Here is a 17,534-nt window from a genome sequence, read left to right as displayed (position 1 = left end):
TGTCATCAATACACTTTCAATTAACCTTCCTCTATATTTCCTAGTATCAAAAACAATAACCAACTCCACAACCACCCCCAAACAAACATAGAATTAACCCCAGAACTAATTCCCCTCCCCCCAAAAAAACCAAACAAAAATACAAACCATGATGAGAAATCATCAACCAATCACCCACCAAATTTTATGTCCTTGCAGCTTTATAAAAAGCATGACACTGAAGATGTCAAGATGGCTGCCACACACACCCAAGGATAAAAGACTTAGTCTTAACTTTAGTGTTAGTTTTTGCTAGATATATACATGCAAGTATCCATGCTCCAGTGTAGATGCCTTGGACACCTTAATTAGGTAGATAGCCCATCTCCCCCAGGATCCCTCTCTGTGATGGTTCACAGGGGTCTTATGTTGAAGGAAGAGGCTGGGATTTGACTCCATATTTCAGAAGGCTTGATTTATTATTCTATGATATATATTACATTAAAACTATACTAAAAGAATAGAAGAAAAGGTTCTCCTCTGAAGGCTAGCTAAGCTAGGAACAGAATCAGAAAGAATGATAACAAAGGCAGCTGTCTCAGACTCTCTGTCCGAGCCAGCTGGGCTGTGATTGGCCATTAATTAGAAACAACTGCATGAGACCAATCACAGGTCCACCTGTTCCATTCCACAGCAGCAGATAACCATTGTTTACAATTTGTTCTTGAGGCCTCTCAGCTTCTCAGGAGGAAAAAATCTTAAGGCAAGGATTTTCATGAGAAGATGTCTGTCACGGATCCCTCCCTGGCAGCCCAGCCCATTTCCCTGGGATCCCCCCCGGCAGCCCCACTCACGTTGCGGAAGTTGCGGAAGGGCACGAACTGCACGATGTCGCGCACGGCCTCCTCGCCCGTGTGCGAGCGCAGCACGCGGCTGTCCCCGTCCAGGAACTCCATGGCTGCAAAGTCAGCATTGCCCACGCCCACGATGATGATGGACATGGGCAGCTTGGAGGCCTGCACCACGGCATGCCTCGTCTCGTCCATGTCGCTGATCACCCCGTCCGTGATGATGAGGAGGATGAAGTATTGCTGTGGAGGGGAGGGCATGGGGTCAGAGCCAGTGGGATGCCAGTACAGATGTTGGAATTCAGGACATCCCTCTGGCTGTCCTGGATTGCCCAAACCCCTGCCAGGGGGCTCAGAGACCCTGGCACAGAGCCCAGGAGACACCTGTGGTTTTGATTGTGACCCATGGAGCAAATTACCAACCTTATATGAGGATCTGCAAGCCACAAAAGTCTAAGTAGAACAATAATTAGTCACAGCAGGAAAAAAAATTTTTTGAAGTTTTAAGAATAGGTGTTGGGAGTTTGGCTGGCTAAGGACTGGAAAAGTACAAAACCGTGGCTAATTCCAAGTCCTGCACCTGCATAGATAGCGTGTCCTTGGGCCTAGCTGTAGTAGGATAACAAACAGTGAAAGAGACAGGAGAAAAGAGAGATGTAACCCCTAAGGAATGAGGAAGAGTTCATGGTATAGTTTAACCAATAGATTGTTTGGCTTACAGAATATTCATAAGCTTATTATTTGCTGTATAAGTGTTTGATACTTTCTTCAATAAACTGGACCGGACCGGACTGGACCTGTGTTGAACCATCTGGTGTCCTGGTCCCCTTCCTTCAACAAATAGGGGTTCAGGAGGCAAGATGGAAGAATTTAAGTGTGTCCAGCCTTTCTCCTTCTTCTTGGCCTCCATCTTCTGCTGTGATGCTGACACTTTTAAATTGGCTTAGAGTAGAAGCTCACTGTCTAACATAAATGATAGGTATTGGGAAGGAATTGTAGATATTGTACACGTAGTTTGTAGTATAGAAAGATAACACAGCCCTGGGGCAGGCAGAGTGCTTCTGTCTGTCCTGCTGAATGGACCTTGGCAGGTCAGGAGAAAGAATTTTATACATAAGAAACAATAAACGACCTTGAGACCGAGAGCTGAAGAGCACTGACTCCTTATTCACCCACCAGACTAAGAAAAAAGACTTTCTAATGTATCTCAAAGTCACTCTGACCAGCTAAAATCCCAAGATACACCCTCACACTGCAGCCAGGGCTCACACATGTCGAGGGGTGGCAGGGCCCCTGGGGGTTTGGAGGTGAGCTTCACCATTTCCCAGGTCAGCTGGAATTTCATGCCCTTCAGCAGAATCCAGAAATTCACGTGTTCCTACTCCCCCTGGTTTTTGAAAGATCTTAAACAAACAAACCAGCTCTCACTCCAAAACATTTTTCTGAATTACTGATTTACTGTACTTCATGATTCAAAACAAAATCAACTTCTAAACAGCACAGGATCTCTGTCAGGGCCAGGAGGAATTCAGGGCTTGGACAGGAGCCCAGCTGGGAAATGAAATCTCCCTCTGCCTGCACACAGTGGTGTGTTTTTTGGGGTGCTGCCATCAACATCTCCCTGCTCTGATGGGGAGCATCTCCTGTATTGCCCTGCTGGGCTGTGAGGCCATCCCACACTGCTCAGGGCTTGTCCATCTCCTGTCCAAAGCCATGGCTGTGGGATGCACTGAGGGGGATGCAGAGGATGTCAGCAAGCTGGGGGATGACAGAGCAGCAGCACTGGGAACTGCTCCCCTTCCCTTGGGAAGGGCTGCCCCTGCTGGGCCTGCAGAGCTGGGGAAGGATGGACAGAGATGGACAGACGGTCCTGCTGGACTCAGCTCTGCAAACCTGGAGCATATGGACCCCCAAATTCCCATCTCCTCTGTCTCCAGGGAAAGTAATAGCTCAATTTTGGCACATTACAGAGCTTGTGTGTGCTGGAGAAATGACGAAAACAAGCACTTAAGAGCATTAAAGCCCTTTGTTCTTCTCCTCATTCTTTCCATTTCCTCTGAAAACCGCTAGTGCAGCATCCTGGAAAAGCAAAGGAAGGAGTGCTGCCCCAAGCCTGTTTTTCTGGTCTTCCTCCAGCCCACATCCCTTGAAACCTTCCCTAAGCTTCATTTGCTCCTGATGGTCTGCAGTGCTAAACTCCAAGTACTAACAAGGCTGGGCAGAGTTTAAACACAACTTGAGGACATGGGTGAGGAGATTTTCCCAAGCCAGACCCTTCCCCACTCCAGCCCCTTTTGATGCATTAACCCTGCCTGCACAGCACAGTCCAGAGTTTAGTTTTTATCTAAATACGAATTTCTGAGAGCAAAACATGGTGAACCAGAAGTCTGCAGAGCAGGACTGCAAGATCTGAGTCTGGGGGACAAGACTGAATTTCAGGAGAAGACCTGCACTGGTCATAAGCTGGACTTGGACCTCACCCCATCTGGAACCAGTATGGGAGGAAGAGTATGAAACCTTGAGGGGAGCAGCTGATAATGACTTTTGGCTGATTCTCCCTTTCCCTGCCTGGCCTCTCTCCTGGAAACATGGAAAGGGTTATTTCCCTTTGTTCCCTTTTTTCTGTAAAATCCGTAACAGGATCTGAAAAAAATGCTGGAAAATATGCAGGAAAAGGGGTGGGGAGGCAGAGCTTGTCAAATGTTTATCACAACATATTTCAGAGGTCAAAAGAACGAAGAGCTGATGCTGGGGATGAGCCTCAAAGCCCAGGGGCTGCTTGGGGTAACGAAGCAAGGGACCAGGAGGCACTGCTGGAGAGCATCAGTGGGAGATTCCCCAAGCAGCAGTGGCAGTTTTGGTGGTGTCAGTAAATGGCAGCAGGACAGGGGTGCTGGTGGCACCTCTGGGCTGCAGCTGCAGTACTCAGCCAGGGTGGCACCTCTGCCAAGCCACAGTCAGAGCTGCTGGTGCACAGCGACCAGGCTAGGGGGTCCATCACACACCAACCAGCAGCACCTGCCTCCTTTCTCCTCTTTTTCTTGTTAAAATGGCTGATCCCTGCATCCACGTGGGCTCTGGGATGATTCCCAATCCATTTGTTAATGATATCAGCAGGACTTGGAGGGATTAGGCAGCAGTGAACAGCATGAGGTGAGAAAAGGGGAGGTTTGGATGCAGGAACCCTGCTGGAAAGGTGAGTTTTAATTCCCCAAAGCTTATTAATCCTTCCCCAAGAGCCAAGTGGTGTAACACCCCTCTGTCCCTCCCCCAGCCCCAGGATGTTTCAGTCTCCCATCCCTTACGAGCCGAGGGCTGTTTGTGATCTATGTTGCTATGGAAAAACTACGAGGATTTTTGGTTTTATTTGAAATGCTGGGAGCAAGCGAGAGCGGGAGGAAGAGGAGGGCAGGTTCAGGCAGCCACTCAGCACCAGGGGTGGCTTTGATGCATGAGCTGAAGAGGGGATGGAAGAGGAGAAGACCCCGGGGGAGTGAGATCCCTCATCAATAACGCTTTGTGCTGCCAAAAATCCACCCGAGCCAAGCCAGGCTTGCCTCTGACGGCACTATTAGTGCCCATTATTTAAAATCTCCCTTGATTAAACTATTAGTGCCAGCAGAGGGGTGCAATTTGCATATGATTAGTGCCTCTGCTCAGTGCTGAGCCCGTGGGCTCTCCCTCCCCCACTGACAACACAGAAAACGAAAAAATGAGGACCTGGATCTGTGCTGAATTAAAGCAAATTCAGTATTTCCTTATGCCTGGGGCTGGGAAGAGCAACAAGGCTGGGAAAGGTCCTCATGGGGAATAGGCTTTCAGTGTGATCCTGCTTTGCTCCAGGCAGGAATCAGGGAAGCTTTTACCCCAACATCTCCTGCCATGCAACTGCTGGTGCCCAAGCTGAGCTGTTTTGGCCAGCAAAAGCCAGGGGCCAGATCTGCCATCCACAGGGACCCAAGGGAGCTCCATCTTGCAGACTCCAGATGCTCTTCACACCCCTTAGAGCACACCTTGGTCAGCACTGGCAAGGCTGGACCCACAGACAAGGGAAAGACATGAAACCCAGCTCAGGGTTTGTGTTCCCCAGGCCACAGCCATCAGGATCATGGAATCTCATGGACTTACAGATGCAGTTTCCTGTTGGGTGGCTTGAGCTGCAAAACGAGCCACGTGGTTGATGATGGGAGAGAAGTTGGTGGGGCCGTAGAAGCGGATGTGGGGCAGGCAGGCAGAGTATGCTTGGACAATGCCCTCCACACCTTCAGGGAAAGCAGAGAAACAGGCATTACAGAGGGTCAACTCAGGACCACAGCAAACCCAACCAGGAATCATTAGCTCATGCTGTCATGGAGCTGAAGTCAGAGATATTCCCTCCATTTCCTGACTGACTCATCCCAAATTCCTGAATATCCAAGCTTTGCTCTTCAGTCACTTTGTAGAGGGTCCTCAGACCTTGTGTGGTAGGAAAGCCCTCTAAGGACCCACAGTCAATGAAAGCATTCCTTGGGATTGTGAAAAAATCTCAGAATCAGCCAAGGAGGAGGAGCAAAAAGAAAAGCAACTCCTGGTCCCTGAACATAACCAAAAACAGACAGAGGGTCCATAGTAGCCCTAGTATAGGTAGTAGCCCTTAGCACTCAGGATTTGAGCAGTCCTTCAGCCATCACTGTGAGCAGCTATCAGCTGCTAAATGGAGCATTGAGTCTGAATTCCCCATCTGCTGAGCAGGCCTTGTGTTTCTTGCAGCCTTGCAAGGGGAGCAGACGGCTGGTAGGACACACCAGACAGCAGAGCGAAGGCGGATTTTACACAGTCTGAATCCAGCTGCAGCTTACCCTAGGCCTTCCTACACACCCCCAAATTTTCTGAGCTTTCCTCTGAGTGTGCCTTTAGTGTGTGCTCTGCTTCACCATTCATGTCTGTCCCTGAACATGCCTTGAAAAACCCCCATGATCACAGAATCATGGAATGATTCAGGTTGGAAGGGACCTTAGAGATCCTCTTAGTGCCAAACACACTGGCATGGGTGGTGATGCCACCCAGCAGATCAGGTTGCTCAGGGCCCCATCCAACCTGGCCTTGAACACATCCAGGGATGATGGAGTTACTGAAGAAATGCAGAGGAAGGACAGAAGGCACTGAAGGCATCTGAGGAGTCCTAAAGGCCTGGCAGATGCTTACCTGAACAGAATGGATTCCTGGGGTTGAAGTTAATGGCAAACTCATGGGATACCTGTGGAGAAGAAAAGACCCAAGTTAATCTGGAGGGCCAGTGCAGGGCAGGCAGCTCACTAACAGTTCAGCTGATGCTGCAGGTCTGGTTTAAGTGTGATGCTCCCCTGGAGCAGAACCAGGCGGCCACAGAGTTATGGTCCACACAACTGCTGGGTCAGTGACACTGCCCAGCCCTCTGCTACCCAAACAGCAAACACAAACATGGTCAGGGCTGAGCAGCACTTGAGGATGAACCAGTTCTCCAGTGCCCCCATCATGGAGCCTCCTGAAATTACCACACCAGACATTCTCCCACAGTTATCACAGCAGGTCTGTCCACTTGGCTTCCTGCTGGCCGCCCAGAGGGGAAGCAGGCAGAAGGGATGCTCCCAGCCAGCTGTGCCATCTCACCAGTCACTAGGAGAAATTACTTCATCCTGCTGCAGGTTTTAATGAGAGAAAACTCAAACTCATCACAGGAAGTGCCAGTCCTGGCAACATCTCCATTCCCCATCTCTCTGCACAAGGATGATGCAGCAGGAGGGAAGAAGACACAGTGAGTTATGCTGAAGACCTGGTCTGGCATGTCAGGTACAATGGCAAACCAGCAGCTGATTAACTTCATCCTCTGGGTCAGTATGAGGGTGAAAGGCAGTGTGGGAGAGGTGATGTGAAAGCTTGGGTGTGATGGACAGCACAACCTGAGCCGGTTTTCATTGCCTATGAACCCATCCTTCCACCACAGCACATCCAAGACACTTTGGCTTTCCCACCACCTCATTTCAAGCTTTCAGAGGGAGGTGGTTTTGCAAAAAGGCCTCGTGGCAAGAGCAGAGAGCCCTCACACCTTGATCCCTGGCTAGTGCACTGGACAGCAGCTGCTTTGAGCCTGTCTCAGCAGCACAGAAAGCTGAGCAGCCCAGCTGCAGGAGGGGATCCTGGCTTCCAGTATGAACCTTTCCAGTGCTGGTGTGGGTCAAGAACCACCTGATATGTGGGGTTAGACATTTCCCACTCTGCTCCCAGCAATTTAGGCACTCCAAGAAGCAAACCCTCTCAGGAGCATCAAGGATGTGCAACTGCCTCTCCCAGCACCTCTGAAAGTTGAAGGGGTGATTTGGGCCTTCAGGCCACCAGCTCAAGGCCTCTGAAACAAAAAGCTCCCACCCTGTTTGTGCCAGTATTACAAAACAAGGATATTGTCTCCCTCCCAGAAGGGTGGAGGATTGCTGAGCTTTCCAGCAAGGGAATTGCTTTGGGACACACAAATTCCCAGTGCTGGCAGAAACGAGTGTCCTCCAGAGCCGTCTGAAGGCAGAGCCCGCCCGAGGCTGCAAACGCAACACGCGTCTGATTCAGACTTTCCAATTATGCTGGGCATTGTGTCCAAAGCAGCAGAAACTGTTCTTACAAGAGGCTGTGGGGTGGGAAACAGCAACTAAACAAAAGCAAAGTCAACCAAAAGCCTTCCCCATACTGCAGAGCTTACGGGCTGCCTGAGTGGTGACCAACCACAGCCTGCCCAGGTCTCCCCAGGCCTGCAGAGCACCCACACCACCAGGGTAGAGAAAAGCTGAATATATCACTGTGTTTTGCATACATCCCCTCTCACAGAAGCCTTCATTTTGGGCAATACACCCAAATTCAGTAATTCAGTTGACTTGTGGTTGTAAACGGGCTTGCTTTTTTTTAGAAGACGTTCAAAATTCTGTCATGAGTATTTATAGACAAGGCAGGCAGAAATATTTCCATGTTTTGCTCTGCAAAAGAGGGGTTTCTCTTTCTTTTAAGAAGCAATGAAATGGTTTCAAGCTGTGTTCCTCACTGTCTACAGAGCAGAACCCCTACGTGGCAGAAATGCTGCAAAACCTCCTCTGGAGTTTTTATGAATTTTACATATATATAAAAATACATATCTACATATACATATCTCCTAAAAAAATCAACAGGAGGGCTTCAAAACAATAAAAAACTTAAAAGAAAGGATGTCATTCCCTATTCAGCTTGTACTTTGAAAACAGTTTCTGTGGAGTCCAGCTAAATGTACATGGAGCACCTACAGGTATCCCATTCCCCAGTAACTCAGAGAGAGAAAATTTTGAACCACCCCAAACCTCACAGAGGGTTCTCCAGTGGTATCCCAGAAGGAATACCACTGCTGCCATGACTCAGTTTGCCCATATATATATATATAAAATAATAAAAAAATATATATGTATATGGCAAAAGGATGGAAAGCCTTGGAGGTTTCACATCAGTCAAGCCACCAGCTTCCTTCGGCTGATCCCATCTCCAAACCAGGTGACCGGTGTGGCTCCAACGTTTAGAATCCCCCTCTCTGCTGCTGCTTTGCCTTTGCTCATCCCCGAGAAAGCACAACCCATCTGCTCCCCTCTGCTGTTCCCTACTAGGAAGCCACTCGAGGCTCTCCACAGAGCTGTTACACGGCTACAAAGATGTTCTTTGACATTTCCAACGCGACTTTGGTGTGTGAAACATCTCGCTCCGACGGGCGCCGGAGAAGCGTTGGGGGAGCCATGGCAACGGGAGCACAAAGCACCATTTATACCTCTTGTGTCTCCTGGCAATCTTTGCTTGGGTCTGAGGGTCCCTGATTTCTGTCCACTGTCACACAGGGTGCAGGATTTCATGAAGAACTGCTGCTTTGGCTTTGGAATTACACAATGAGCCTTGACAGACAAAAAATCATTAATGAGTGAGTGGAGCCAGTGATGCTTAGAGAGCTGGGGAGAGAGGAAGTCCCAAGCTGGAGAGATGCACCAGGGAGACGCACCAGGGATGGCCCCACTGATAACATGAGACAACTGATGGGTCATGGGTGACCTGTAGGCATGCCCAAGCACCTGGGGAGGAAGAAGCTGCTCCCCACTGGGGTTTAGTTGGGCTTAGAAATAATTCTGAGGAAAACAAGGTGTTTTTTTCTGGTAGCTTTTACAGAGCATCTCCTAGCCCACAGGAGGCAGGTGCAGAGCCCCCAGCTCTCATCCTCAACCCAGTATCCACATCCAGTCTTGCAGAAGGGCTGTTTCCAACCCAGCAATGCCCTTCCTGTGGGCACTGACTCACACACAGGATGCTCTCTGTGACAATCCCAAGCTGCTGTGCCCTTTCCATGCCTACTGCATTTGCCATTCCCATTTTTCTCCCCAAGTAACAAATCCCTGGCAGCAGCTGGGTCTTAGACCTTGGAAGCTGCTTACCTAGATTTTCCCAACAAAAGTGGTAAAGTGACAGACCAGAGACATTTGCAGGCCAAGGAGGATGAATCAGCTCCAAAGTGCACATGGAGGGATCTCCTTCTGTGGCTGGCAAACAGCAAGAGCTCCCACTTGAGTCATACAAATTCTGGCTGCTGGGAGGGCAGGGAAAAGCACAAAGCCAGAACAGGCAGGACATCCCCAGCCACGAGGGCTGGCAGGGATGAGCTTCCCAGCCCAGCTCCCAGCTGCTCATGACTTACATGCCCTGCTGTGCTCAGCCCAGAGCACAGCTCCCCTCCCACAGAACACAAAGGGCTCGCTGAGATCCAACCCCAGCCTGGAGCTGGGAACGCCTCAAAGCCAGCGAGCAGAAAGAAAATGCACACGAAGGGCGTGAGCAAAGAGCAGCCAGAAGAGCCAGCCAGTAATTAATGATGGTGGTGTCCCAGCACATTGTCTAAGCCCTGAGAAGATGCTCCCCATCTGCCAGCCAGGCTGCAGGAACAGCCCCATTCCCTGTCCTCCAGAAGAGCAGGATGTGCAGCTCAGCCCTTGTAGGACCAGTGTCTAATCCTAACCAAAGATCAAGGTGGATTTTTGGGAAGGCTCCTTTCTTCTGCCCTTGCAGGCTCTGCCTGTGCAGCATCAAATCAAGGCTCCCTAGCTCCCAGCCCCCTTCCACACTTAGCTGCCGTCTGACACATTCATCCAGAGGCCTTTTCCCTTCCCCAGAATTGTTCCTGCCTTCTGCCAGGAAAATGAATCAATGCCTGGCTCTGCCTATTAATGCCAGGGAGCTGCTGCTTTCATGCCAGTGCAGAATGAAGGAACGGGCTGCCTGTGCCCCATCCCTGCCTTGCTGCCCACCCACGCTGACACATCCCACCAGCTGAGATTCCACACCTGCCCTTTCCCCCTCTCCCCAGCAGCTTTTCCCTGACCAAGCCCTGGCAGTTCTGCTCCTGCCAAGGCAATTTGAGGACAAACCCATCTCAAACACTCAGGTGGCCCCAGCACTTCACCTTCCAGTCTGGCGGGAGCTGGGCGCCGAATCCCAGAGCAGGAAACATCTTGTCCCTAAAGAGAAGGAGGAAAACATATGGGTGTACTGACACACACAGAGCAGGCTTGCACAGCTTCTCCCAAAACATGCAGTGCTTTTCAATGGGAGATAAACATTCTTAAGAGAGAACAGATATTCCCCCTTGGATTTGATCTTTAGAGAAAAAGGAGTCCAGCTTTGCTCTGTTTCCCACAGAGACCAGGAACATCCTCTTGCCCAAACACTGTGTCTCTTGCAGGCATGTAACCCTGGAGATTTTAAAAAGTGAACAATCCATTTTGGTCACAAGAGCCATCACAGTGAGAGCAACAGACTTCTGTGCTGTTTTCTCTATCAATGTCTGAGATGATATTTTTTTTTGATATTTCCTCCACTCCTCAGGATGTCTGAGGAATGAGGCAGTCTGGGATCACAGCTCTGACAGTAAACAACAGCAAGCTGAGAGCACCTGCCCCAAGGAGAGGATGTTCCACCTCTGCTAACATCCTTCCCCTCCACAGCAGCAGTGGGGGGAGAGGAGAAAGCCTGTCCCAACCCTCTCCTCCTGCATCCTGATGTTTATGGTAAACAATGTCCTTAAGGTATTACTAAGCCCTGGATCAAGGCAGATGCATCCCAGAAGGCTCCTGGGAAGCCAGGGAAACATCTGCAGACAGGGGTGGTGGCAGAAGGGCACGGTGCTTACGAGTCATAGTCCTGGATGATCTGGCCCACAGCCCAGATGGCTGACAAGTACTCATTTGTGCCCAGGGGGTTGATGTAGTGCAAAGAGGAGGGCTCCTGGGGGTTTCCATTGGAAGCTGTGAAGTCAATCCCAACCTGAAGAACAAGAGAGAGGCATAAACCCATCCTCTGTTAGCAAATGCCACCAGAGACCTGACCACCAATCCTCCACTGCTGTGAGGGTCACTCACAGTTCCCTCAAACCTCAAACTTTGGAAAAAGTTTAACAAAATCCATTTCTTGCAAGAAGTTGATTAAATACTACATTAGGCAAAGTCATTCACTCTTTCCCCTCCAGTTGTCACCAATGAGCATCACACAAGGTGTCCCCAAGCAGCCCCTACTCCTGGGGCAAGCCACCACCTCCTCCAGCTGAGGATTCTCACTCCCATCTCCCAGGGCTCAGGAACTGAGCAGCCCCAGGGCCACCAGGGCAGCCAGGGCCACCTGGGTACCTGGATCTCAAGGTCTTTGACCAAAGCATCAGAGCCCTGAGCAGACCTTTCCCTGCAGGCAGGAAGACCAGCTCTTCACCAGGCTTCCCCAGGGACCAATATATGCTGAGCTCTCAGGGGACTCTGTCAGGAAGGCACTAAATTAGGCTTTCTATTTAAAGGCATTTGTAGAAATGCCTATCTCAGACCCAGATAAATCTGGCCAGGAGAGGAGAGATGCTGAGCCACCCAATCTGATGTGACTGGGAAGGAAGAGCTGGGACCAGGCAAACAGGCAGCGTGACTGCACTCGACTGGTTTGCTTAGCAAAGAGGCAAAACCCAAAATAACTCCAGTGCCTAAATCGAGCTCAGGGATTTTGAGAGAGATTTTGCTCTGTATCCATAACGGGAGAGGATGAATGGCAGACTGCCTGAGAAGGGACCTTGGCCTGGCTGGGGCAGGAGGACATCACATCCCAGGAGGAGCCACTACCTTGTGCCATGGTAAAATGGCATGGCAGGACAAGGGAGCATGTTTTAAACTGCCAGAGTGTGGGTTTGGATAGGAGATAAGGGAGAAATGTTGCACAATGAGGGTGGTGAGGCACAAGTTGTGCAGAGAAGCTGTGGCTGCCCCATCCCTGGAAGTGCTTAAGGCCAGGTTGGACAAAGCCCTGGGCAAGATGGTCCAATGGAAGCTGCCCTGGGCAAGCTGATCCATGGCAGGGGGGTGGGATGAGATGATCTTTGAAGGTCCCTCCCAACCCAAACCATCCTATGGTTCCATGAACACCTAACTTCTTTGTCAAACAACTGTACTGTTGTAGACATCTTTTATGAAGAATCCTTTCCTTAGGATTTTTCCTCCTGAGAAGCTGAGAGGCCTCAGGAACAAAATGTAAACATTGATTATCTGCTGCTGTGGAATGCAGCAGGTGGATCTGTGACTGGCCCAAGTTGGATGCTTCTAATTAATGGCCAATCACAGGGAGCTGGCTCAGACAGAGCCTCCTTTCTATTCTATTCTTAGCCAGCCTTCTGATGAAATCCTTTCTTCTATTCTTTTAGTATAGTTTTAATATAACATATATCACAAAACAATAAATCAGCCTTCTGAAACATGGAGTCAGATCCTGTCTCTTCCCTCAACATGAGACCCCTGTGAACACTGTCACACTGTACAGCCTCACCAAACCTATGGTTCACCTCTGGCATGTCCCTGCACCAAGCTCTGGCCAAGCCACCATAGCCAGAGAGCAAGAGGGAAACTGAGGCATGGCATGGGGTGGAGTCAGACAGGCTGGTGCAAGCAGTGTCAGCAGAAGCAGCACTCAGGCAATGGTCTGAGAGGGACACACTGCTCTGCTTCCAACACGGGGCACACAGCTGAGCCCAAACCATCTTCCCGGGTTTCAGCTCTCCTCTCCCTCACTGGGGAGGGCACCAGTGGCCTTTCCAAACTGCAGAGGGTGTGTGCAGCACCCTTCTGCCAGCTCAGGTGATTCTGCAGTGCTCCCTTTGGAAACACACCCTTTGGACCAAAGATGCCTTGGGAGGAGGAGGAGGAGCCCTCCAATAACCAGCAGATCTTTAGATGGGGGGAAAGTTTCTGCATTCAAACCTAATTCACACAAGGGCTCTGTACTACCAATAAATTCACTGATTTTCTCTTCTATTCACTCTCCAGCACCCAGAGCAAAGCACACAGAGGCAGAGCAGCACACAAAAAGCTCTCCCAATCATTGCTGTTCCTATGGCAACTCTTCCTCCTCCTCCTACTCTTCCCCCATCATGTTTTCAGAAAAAACAACAAAATACAAACTGATCTAACTGTGAGTGCCTGCAGCTCTCTGGGTACTGCACCAGGAAAGTTTGCAGAAATTGAGAAGCCCACTTCTGCATTGTGGTGATTTCACTCAGGATTGACATGTTCTTGCATATTTACTCCTGACAAGCTGTGGTCCAGCTTGAAAAAAGGTGGAAATGTCAGTAAAAATGCAGAAAACCATCTCTACAACATCCCAAAGCCTCCCATTTGGGTTCCGAATAAGGAGAGCTGCCATAAAGAAAATGAGGGTGGTTAAAGCTTCAAATAGGGAGAGAAGTTGGTGACACTTTGTGAAGGGTCAGAGGGTCTTTTTGAAAGTCTGGCCTTCAGCCAAAGCCCAGCCAGCTCCCTCCATGATACTGGATGTACCTCAGCATCCCCAGAATCCCCAAATCCACATGGTTTAACAGCAAAATGGGCAGCTCCTGTCACCCCAAGCTGGTGCCAAATCTCACACTGAACCTCACTCCCCAGTTCTGCCCATCACATAGGTGTTACTGCTACTGGGCAAAGAGAAGCAAAAGTCCTTACAGTGAACATCAGCTGGCAGCCTCCCAGGATATAGTCCAGGAAGGAGAAATCTCTGGTTATCTAAAAGAAAAAAAAAAAAAACACCAAAAAAAAAACACAAAAAAAAAAAAAAAGAAGCAGTGTTTCAGCAATTGTTATCAATATTCAGGCTATGCAGGCCCTTGGAAACACAAGGGAGGCAGAGGATAAGGGATGGGGGGGAGCTGGAGAAGCTCAGTCAGGGCTGAAGAAGGAAACATCTCAGTAACACACTCACCTTGCAGGACTTGACAATGATGATCCCAGAGTTCTTGTAATTCTTTTTCTTCTTTTGCTTTTTGGGGTTGATGCACTCCAGCTCGAGCTGTAAAACATGAGCCAGGCCCTGGTGTGAGAGCAGGGCTGGGCTGTGCCCCGTGGCAGCAGATGCCACCAGCAGCACGTGCTGGGGGCAGCCTCCCTCCAGTGAAGAGGAGGAAGATTTTATTGCCAGGCTATAGGTCGCAAATCCAGAGGAAAAACGAGCTCAATGCCTGCCTCTGGCACCAGCACCTTGTGCAGTCCTAGACAGGGCACTTTCATGCCTTTGTGCCTCAGTTTCCCCAGGCAGGGGACTCAATGCACCACACATGGTGTTTCACACCTCTCCATGCCTTGGCCAAGATCTCCTGGTGAACACAGCAGTGCAAAGCTCTGCTATGCAGGGGTCTTCACAACACCCCTTCAACCAGGAGGCATCTACCAAGGATCTTGGTCAGCCCTTAAGGGCAGAATGGGGACACCCTTGGCACAAAACTGGTGTTGAGCTGCACTCCTGGGGCCCAGGCTGCCCTGCTGCAGATGCAGCCCCAGCAGCAAGTCACACCTCCCTTTCTGACCCCCATCCACAGGGCACCTCCATATCATGGGTGCTGCCTCAGACACCCAGCAGAGCCTGATTTTCAGCAAAGTCTGCCTCAGCTCTCCCCAGCTCAGATGTTTTAGCAACAGCCTGGGTCACTCATGGTGCGGGTGGAAGGAGGAAGGAACTTGGACTTGGCTTCTTCTGAGCACAGATTGAGGGTGCAAGTACCAAAGTCTACCATGAACCCTGAGGAGCCCCTTCCTCATTCTTCCCCAGAAGCATGTCAGCACTTACAGGAGAGGCATCTTGGGCTTCACACAGCCTGGCCACCGTGGTCTGGAGCTCCCCAATGAAGTCGTGTCCCCCATCGCTGTCGTAGTCGTAGCACACCACCTGGGGTGGAAGGAGCAAAACCAGCCTCAGGAACAGCAACCACCTCCTGCCAGAGCTGCTGGAGTCCCCAGCCTCTCCTGCTGGAGACCCCAAATGAGGAATTTTTTGTTGCTTTGGGGTTTGTTAATAAGGCAGCCATGGGGGTTCAGATGTTTGAGAGTCAACCCCAGAGGCTGATCCCCACAGAGAGCTCCCCACTACCTTTATCATCTTCTCCATCTCTCCATCACACAGTGACACCAAAGGCACAGTGAATGGCTTCCAGACAGGGTCCAGGGTGTATTTGATCACCTGCAGGGGAAGCACAGGATGCTGTTACCATGAGCACAGACACAGTACAGATCAGGGACACATCTCCAAGAGTGACCCTGAAGCAGCTCCTGGTGGGCCAGGCCAGGCAAGCTGTCTCAGCCCTCCCCTGCCTCCATAACTGAGACACAGCAGCTTCCCCTTCTCAAGCTGCAGCAGGTGTGAGTTAAACCAGGTTTGTTTTCATTGCTCTGGGTGATTTATCCACCCATGGGAGCAATTAAGGGAATCTGCCTGAGAGAACAGCTGTGGCACACTGGGCAGCATGGGCACAGCAATGCCTGAGCACGGGCACAGCCACTCACTGCACAACCCTCCTTCTATTTCTGCCCTCTGCATCCTCTGCTTGCCCCCTGCTCATGGCTTAGAGCCCCCCAGCACCCAAACACAGCCTGAATCCATCTGGGCTCTGACCACTGAGAAGATGGAGCAGCAAGATCCTGCAAGCAGCCCGGGAAAGCCAAATCAGCCCGGGGCACATTAAGCTCTCTTGTCTCATCTGTGTAACATCTGCTGCCTGGGCTGGAGAAATATTAATTGATGCTTTTTGACATTTCCTGAGAGAATGCAATTGCTTAGTAGAAACCTGAGCAAACTGGAGCGGGCTCCAGGCACATGCTGTGTACATCAGAGGTGCCTGCAGGGCAGGCAAAGATCCCTTCTCACCGAGGTGTGGTGCTCACAAAAAGAGATTCACAGGGATGTTCAGAAAGCCAGGCACAGGCAGCAAATTAACCTTTTTCTGTGCAAAGTAACCACGGGGGATTCTGCTGTGAAGGAGCTTGGATCTCTGCAGCTGGGACAGTCACTGCACAGAGCAGGGAGGAAGAGATCCAGGGCTGCTACTGTGGGCAAACACCTGCACAGCACCTGGGATCTTGTGTGACAGCCAGGCTCTTCCTGAGAGTGGGGGAAACCCCAACAGGGCAGGAACAGTTCAGCTGAATTTGTAAACACTTCCTGCAGGAGCCTGGGAGAACAGAGGAGCCCACACAGCCCAGGATGCTGCCAGGTCACCAGGGTGGGTGGGAGAGGATCCAGAGTTCCAGCTGAGCACTCACACCTGTGCTTGGACAGCAAGCTGCAGCAGAGCACCCATCCTGCCCTGTCACACCTGCCCTGTCTGCTGGGGCAGGGGAAATGCCAGCATCACACTGAAAGCTGGCTCTATTCCTGCACTGGAAGGTGCAAGAATGGAGAATTTTATTTCTTTGTGTCCAGCCTCAAAGCACAAAGATGGTCACAGCATCACAGAACAGTTTGGGTTGGAAGAGGCCTTAAAGATCATCCAGTTCCAATTCCCCACCATGGGCAGGGACACCTTCCACTAGACCAGGATGCTTCAAAACCCATCCAGCCTGGCCTTGGACTCTTCCAGGGATGGGTCACCTAAGGTAGGGTACACTCCTCAGGGCATCTGGATGTATGCAGGGCTGGAAAGGTGGAGGCTGTTGGAGCATCCATTACTTGAAAGAAAACTTGTCTAGACCTTGATCCAGTGAGACAGGGTAATGGGCAGCAAACCAGAGGAAACACCAGTACAGACATCTGCTCCCCACAAACCTGACAGGCTTTTAGAGATCCCAGCAATGGCTGGTGCACAGTCACCTCCCCAAGCCTCTTCCAGAAGGAAGGGCTGGGGGCCACTCCAATCCCCCACATCTGAGAAACACATCTTGTTGAGTCAAAGCCCAGCTACACACACTGAATCATGAGGGAAAAAACAAGTAAGGTCCCAGCCTGCTCCCACAGTAACACAGGAGAAATGCTAAGGTTGATGTGAGCTAAATATGCATGGAAAGGTGTGAGGGAAAGCACCAGCAAATAAACAGCAGAGCTGTAAGGATGGCCTGTGTTGGTACCCCAGGGCACAAGGCATTACCCACATCCTGGTGCTCACGTGCATGTGGGTGTGTGAGGGAAGGAAATCCTCATGGACTTTGCACAGAAGTGGTAAAACCAAACATATGGAGAGACTTTGTAAACAAACACCACCTTCTCCTTCCACCTGAGCTCCCCCTGTGTTTTGTTACAGCAGTTGCCTGTGATGGTACAGCTCCTTAAGCAGGCTTTGAGGGGACAAGAAAAGGGATGGAGAAAGAAGGGGGTGAGATGGGGTGAGATGCAGTTCTCTCCCTCTGCCATGGAAGCTGCTGAGTCCCC

At 50.5% G+C, this 17,534-nt stretch overlaps 1 protein-coding gene across 5 annotated transcripts in view; it reads right to left on the bottom strand.

The window, feature by feature from the left end:
• Nucleotides 1-17,534, bottom strand: part of CPNE2 (copine 2) — a 49,199-nt gene that overhangs the window by 4,573 nt on the left and 27,092 nt on the right. For all 5 annotated transcript variants that reach the window (XM_074550859.1, XM_074550860.1, XM_014269107.3 and 2 more), the window contains exons 7-15: nt 15,264-15,353; nt 14,964-15,062; nt 14,103-14,189; nt 13,847-13,906; nt 11,014-11,147; nt 10,288-10,342; nt 6,012-6,063; nt 4,956-5,089; nt 834-1,070 (exon numbers count right to left, since the gene is read on the bottom strand). In XM_074550859.1, the coding sequence (XP_074406960.1) occupies nt 834-1,070; nt 4,956-5,089; nt 6,012-6,063; nt 10,288-10,342; nt 11,014-11,147; nt 13,847-13,906; nt 14,103-14,189; nt 14,964-15,062; nt 15,264-15,353 (948 nt within the window). The remainder of the gene's footprint in view (nt 1-833; nt 1,071-4,955; nt 5,090-6,011; nt 6,064-10,287; nt 10,343-11,013; nt 11,148-13,846; nt 13,907-14,102; nt 14,190-14,963; nt 15,063-15,263; nt 15,354-17,534) is intronic.

Source organism: Zonotrichia albicollis, chromosome 13 (assembly GCF_047830755.1).
Source record: "Zonotrichia albicollis isolate bZonAlb1 chromosome 13, bZonAlb1.hap1, whole genome shotgun sequence".
NCBI classification, from domain to species: Eukaryota; Metazoa; Chordata; class Aves; order Passeriformes; family Passerellidae; genus Zonotrichia; species Zonotrichia albicollis.
This window is presented reverse-complemented; position numbering and strand designations above follow the sequence as displayed.